The 6000-nt window shown below is 56.0% G+C and overlaps 1 protein-coding gene across 1 annotated transcript in view; it reads right to left on the bottom strand.

Annotated features, from left to right (window-relative positions):
* LOC127045801 (NAC-alpha domain-containing protein 1-like) overlaps nucleotides 1-505 on the bottom strand; it is a 48367-nt gene extending 47862 nt beyond the window's left edge. The window contains exon 1 of the mRNA XM_050942389.1: nucleotides 120-505. Within this exon, the coding sequence (XP_050798346.1) occupies nucleotides 120-195 (76 nt within the window). The 5' untranslated portion in view covers nucleotides 196-505. The remainder of the gene's footprint in view (nucleotides 1-119) is intronic.
* Nucleotides 506-6000: the final 5495 nt, after the last annotated feature.

Below are 6000 nucleotides of genomic sequence, written 5' to 3' on the forward strand. Positions count from 1 at the left end.
CCCTTCACACGCCCCCCCCCCCAGCCCCCAGACCTCTTGGCCGTTCCCCAGCAGGGTGCGCGTTTGCCTTGCCAACTCCCGGCGCCAAGAGAGATGCCAGGGCTCCCCTCGGCACTCACCTGCCTCTGCTGGGCACAGGCCGCCGGGGTCCATCCGCAGCAGAGCCCCTTCAGCCTTGGCGGATTCTCCAGGCATGATCTGTCATCCAGAGGGAAGGCCGGGGAGGGACCGTGCGCGTGCGAGTCTCCGGCTGCAGCCAGTGCTCTCGATCTGCGTGCCAGGCAGGAATCCCACGGCTAATCAGCGAGGACAGTGCGTAGGTAGCTCGGCAGCCCAGAATGGGCTCTGTGACCTGCCCCCCTCCCTCCCCCCACAGCCCCAAGATGTGGCTGGAGGCTGCGCTGTAGCGGTCCTCGAGAGCCAGTGCATTAGTGCTGCGCGGGAGGGGGGGGCCGGGGCTGCTGCTGCTCGAAGAGCCCTGTCATGCTGGATGATGTCAGCAGGATTTTTTTCCCTCTCCTCTCTGTAGAGAAAGCAGGGTGTGTGCCAGGCACTGCAGAGCCGGGCGGGGGGGATGGAGGGAGAGACGGAGGAGAAAGCGACTGAGCGCGCTGGCTGCACAGTGCAGAGCTACTGCCTCCCTCCAGGGTAATTGCATCAGCCTGGGCCATGGCAGCTCCCCGACGCAGCCCCCTCCTCTGCGCGCAGGAGGGATCGGGGGCAGGCCAGGGCCCTGTGGCTGCTGTAGGTCTCAGCACGTGGCTCGGCGGAGGCGAGAGGGCTGCGTGGAGCCACGGAGAGATGACACGCCAGCCCCGGGGCTCGCACATGTGTGGGGAAGCATTGGCTGCCCCTGGGGCCACGCTCGGACACACACACACACATGCAGTCACGAGGGCACAGGCCTGCACACCAACGCCCCCAGGCCTAGGCCCAGACCCGTGCCAGGAGAAGGGCAATGGAGGACCAAGTGGGGAAGGATCCTCCAACCAGGCCTGCAGCAGTAGCCCCGTATTCCCTGGGGCGCTCCATTACAAAGGCCAGGCCGGGGGCGGCAGCAGAGAGGCCCTCCCTGGCGCCAATGACCCTGCCAGGGGCCCATCCTCTGACCCCTCCAGATACCCCGGGGAATGGAGTGGGAATCTCTGCCTGGCTCCAGGGTTAGATATTGTTTTGGGGAGTCGGTGGGGAGGGGCGTTGGCTGTGTACAGGCCTGCTAGGGAAGTTGGGAACTGCCTTGCCTCAGTTTCCCCATCAGTGCGATGGGGATAACACCGGCTTATTTAACACAGTGGCCGTGAGGCCAAATCAATGCCTGGGGAGTGCTAAATACACAGGGGTGAACTTGGAGGGGGGCACTGTAAGATTTTTGGGGTATCAAACCCAGATCCCTTTTTCCCCCCATGTCAGAGTCCAGGGCTAGGTGGAGCAGGAATTATACCAGGCAAGCATGGTTCCACTGGCTCAGTTAGTGGGTTTCCTCCGTCCTGATGCCCCTTGGCGGGGTGGTGGTAACATGCAGGGCGCATTGCCAGGTAGTGCATGGTTCTGGTGCTTGGTCATCCCGGCCAGGCAGACGGCAGCAGCACGCTGGGGTCTGTGTGCCATAAGCCAGCCAGTGTCACTGCCCAGCTTCGTCTGCAGTGCCAGGAGCAGGCACGCTCCAGGGGAAGGCAGCGGGAAGCTACCCACAGATTTCAGATCAGGCCCCCAGAGAAGCAGTGAGGACCTAGGCAAAGCCCTTGGTTACACAATATTGCCAAGTAGTTTGTTCATGACCAGAGGAGTCTGTCTCCATTGGAGTAACTCGGCTAGATGCTCATGATGGGCCCTTCTGCCCCTAAAGTCGATGAGTCTGTGACCCAGAGGCTAAACTTTCTGATAGACCCGTCCTCTATCCACCCACAGCCACATTCATATCAAACAATGGTCCCCAAACCTTTCAGGATCGCACCCCACCCCTTACCCCTGTTCTTGCCCCCCCCCCCGCTTCCCAGGAGCCAGGGCCAGGAGTGGGGCCACGGCTCCCAGGGGGAGGGGGTTATGTGAACAGGGAAAGGGGGGCTGCAGCTGGGTGCAGAGCCGCGACTGGGCCAAAGTTGGGGGCCGAGGGTGGGGGCAGGGCCAGGGCTGGGGGTGGGGCCAGAGCAGAGCTGAGAATGGAGTGGGGCTGGGTGGCACTCCCATCCTGCCCCCGTGGGGGCTGGCCCAGGCCCCATTGTGCGCCTCCATGAATGTTTCTCTGTGCCTCCTGTCATGGAGTCCCCAGGCAATGCTTTGGAACTGCTCCCCACAAAGCCAGGCAGGACTTTGGGGAGCCTCCTCTCCCTTGGAGCAGACTGTCTTCAGGGCAAGAAACTCACAGGACTTCACCTCATGGGTCTGACCTTGGAGCATTCAGCATCCTCTGCCCCTCCGTGCGCTTCCCACAGCGAGTCCACCCAGGCGGGGTCCTGGGGAAGCCAGAGGGTCCTGCACCCCCACTTTGCAGTCAGATGTGACTCTCAGCCAGCCAGTAAAACAGAGGTTTATTCGATGAAAGGAACACGGTCTAAAACAGAGCTTGTAGGTACCGCGAGACCCCTCAGCCGGGCCTATTCTGGGGCCCAGCGAGCCAGACAACCCCGTCTGCCCTCACTCCTTGTCCCCAGCCAGCCCCAAACCGAAACCCCTCCAGCCCCTCCTTTCTGGCTTTTGTCTCTTTCCCAGGTCAGGAGGTCACCCGATCTCTTTGTTCACCTTTAGCATCCCCTTGCAGGGTGAAGGGCCTTGGCCATTTGTTGCTAGGATACAAAGTGTCGGCACTTTACGCACACTGGAGACTTGAGAAATGCATAGGGGAAACTGAGGCACGCACACACTATTTAGAGGAAACATTAAGAACAGTTCCACTTCGTCACACCCCCTTAGGGGGGCTTGCCCCACAGTTTGGGGACATTGGGTATAAACCTAAAAGCCAGAGACAATACGCAGTGGAGCTGACAGCAAACATTCCAGACAACGTTATTATCACAATCGTAAGCAACCAGTCAGTGGGGCCAGATCCTCCGCTGGTGTCAGTCAGCAAGGCTCCAGTGGGGCCAGATCCTCCGCTAGCATCCATCAGCAAAGCTCTACTGAAGCCAATGGGGCCAAATCCTCCGCTGGTGTCAATCAATGTAGTATTGCTGACTGCAATGGAACTACCCCAATTTACACCACTCTGGCAGCGTCTCACAGGTGCACTTCAAATGTGGCGGGAAATGCGTCTGGAAGCTCCCTTGGAATTCAGGCTCTGCTGCATCCAGCTTCCTTGGGCAGGAAACGTGAATGGGCAAGAACCTGCCGGAAGCCGTTCTCATTGTACAGAGAGTGATGGTGGAGCCCTCATACTGCTTACAGGAGACCTTGTTTTGGTACTAACTTGTTCAAGTCACAACCCAGTATTTGGTGGCTGACTTTTACTCAGTTACCTCCTGCTTTGATAGACCCATAGGCTCTTTATGAGAAAAAACTCTCCCCAGAGCCACTCTCCAGCATGGATTACGGTACCTTCCACTGACTGGGCCCACTGAGATGCCCTTTGGCTGCTTGCAGCTCCCAGGACATGTGGGATGGTTCATCTGAACTGAGCAGGACTTGAGAGGTGAGCTCTTAGACTTCTTCAGACTCCTCTAGTAGACTTGAGTTGCTTCAGAGAGGTTCCTTTCTGGTCAGAAGCCCATAGTGTCACCAGATGGTGGCCAGCTTGATGACCAAGAGCTTTGTCATCCAACCAGGAGGTTGGTCTTTCTTAGCCTCAGCACCCTGCCATGGTGCATGACTTTCCTTTCAAATGTCAATAGCTATGGTTTCTGGCATCATGTGGCTATGCCAGAGAAACATTAGACACTTATGGGGGGAGGGATAGCTTGGTGGTTTGAGCGTTGGCCTGCTTAAACCCAGGGTTGTGAGCTCAATCCTTGAGGGGGCCATTTAGGAATCTGGGGCAAAAATCTGTCTGGGGGTCAGTCCTGCTTTGAGCAGCAGGTTGGACTAGGTGGCCTTCTGAGGTCCCTTCCATCTATGATTCTATGGTAGAGAGACCCTTCTTGTTATGTTCACAGCATGTGTACATACAGACACCTCAGGTAAAAACATAGAATACTCTTGCTGGAAGGTTGCAATGTAGCATGACTTTGTTCCTTAGAATCCAGAACCCTAAGGTGTAAGATCCTAAAACCAGAGAAAGACAAAGCAGGCTGCTCCCTAAAGCATAGAGGAACAACTCACCCCTCCTTACTCTAGGCTGGCTCTGCAGACTGATAGCAGATGACCCAGATCTCAAGCTTCCCTACAGAGCCCTCTAGCCTTCAAGCAGGACCAGGAAACAAATTAAGACAATACAATAGCTTGTAGTTTTAACACAGTTTTCGGTACACTACACTTTTCACCAGCATGTCTGTGTGCCTGGACAGGGATGATTTTCTAGATCATGGGATATGTTTCTTCTTTGCTGGAGGACGTGGCAACCTTCTACTTCTAGAGGAACTGGTTAATGGCTACAAGAGGCAACAACCATTGGATGAGAACGTGATGCCACAGGCTACTGTATTATAGGTCACAAGACCCAACACACTGTTCAGTTCTTGAACCCCTCTTGGTGAGGTGGGAAACTCGCTGAAACAGCTCTTTGGTGACCCTTTGATCAGAGACGTCCTGATGGCACATTCACTGGTGCACTCACTCGCACCAGCCCTTCAAGGAGTCCTCGTCTGATTCTCCCTGACCCTGCACAGCGACACTAGCACAGAACTGGTGCCTTCATCCCCTGAAGGCGTTGCCTGCGTGTGGAAGGGTGCGCTTGGGGTAACGCACTGGGCTAGACCTCAGGAGGCCTGGATTTGATTCCTGATTCTGCCACAGAGTTTCCACCTGACCTCGGAAAAGTCAGTCAGTGCCTAATTCCCAATGATTTCAATGGGAGTTCCTTTGACGGCCTTTGTCTAGTCCAAGCATCGGGGTGGAGGCGGGCCCTGGCTATGTGTCTGTCCACTGTGTTGTCACTGCCCCATGTGCCCAGTGTTCTCCTAGTATAATGCACCTCTAGATGCTGCTGGACTACAAGCATTGGCCTGCTAAACCCAGCTTTGTGAGTTCAATCCCTGAGGGGGCCACTTAGGGATCTGGGGCAAAAATCTGTCTAGGGATTGGGCCTGCTTTGAGCAGGGGGTTGCACTAGATACCTCCTGAGGGCCCTTGCAGCCCTGATATTCTATGACTAGCCCCTTATTGTTAAAGGGAATGATTCTCCATTTCCCTGGTGTCACTTGTCACGGAAGTGAGTAATACCTCATTACTCCATAGCTTTTCCAAGACTGTATCCATGATGTATTTCCCACAATCCTCTCTCACTTCGGGCATTTGCAGTGGCTTTTCTACTTATCTAGCACATTGTAGGAGAGCGTCTCCCGCTCCCCGGGGGGGGGGGGGCCAGAGACGTATAATCCCCTTTTACAGGTGCAGAACGAGGCACAGAGAGACTTGACTAAGGTCACACTGGAGAACTGGTGGCCAAGACAGGAACTGAACCCAGATTTCATGCGTTCCAGTCCAGATCCTCACCCATAACCTTACCCCCGGCATAGGCTTTGCCACCCCTGTGAACTCATCATGTTATTTGAACAACTCTTCATCTTCAACAGTGCAAATCCTCCTTGTTGGCTTCTTTGGGAGGCGCTGGACCTACTTCCGCCGCTCCTCATGGAAAAGCCCCATAGCACTGGATTGAGAAGTGACAAACCAGCGAACAGAACTCGAGAGCAAGGAGCTCGCTGGCTGCTAAACGCTGCAGGGGGAATCCCAGCCCTGTTTGAAATCAATGGCAAAACTCCGCTGACGTCAACAGGGACTTTCACCCGCTAGGTTTGTACAGAGGTGGATTAAGATTTATTGAGGCCCTGGGCATGAAGAACATTTGGGCCTCCCATAGCCTGGGGAGCGGGGCCAGATTGGCTGGGGCCCGGGGGCCGTGCGTCAACC

The sequence above is a fragment of the Gopherus flavomarginatus genome, chromosome 2 (assembly GCF_025201925.1).
Source record: "Gopherus flavomarginatus isolate rGopFla2 chromosome 2, rGopFla2.mat.asm, whole genome shotgun sequence".
Classification (NCBI taxonomy): Eukaryota; Metazoa; Chordata; order Testudines; family Testudinidae; genus Gopherus; species Gopherus flavomarginatus.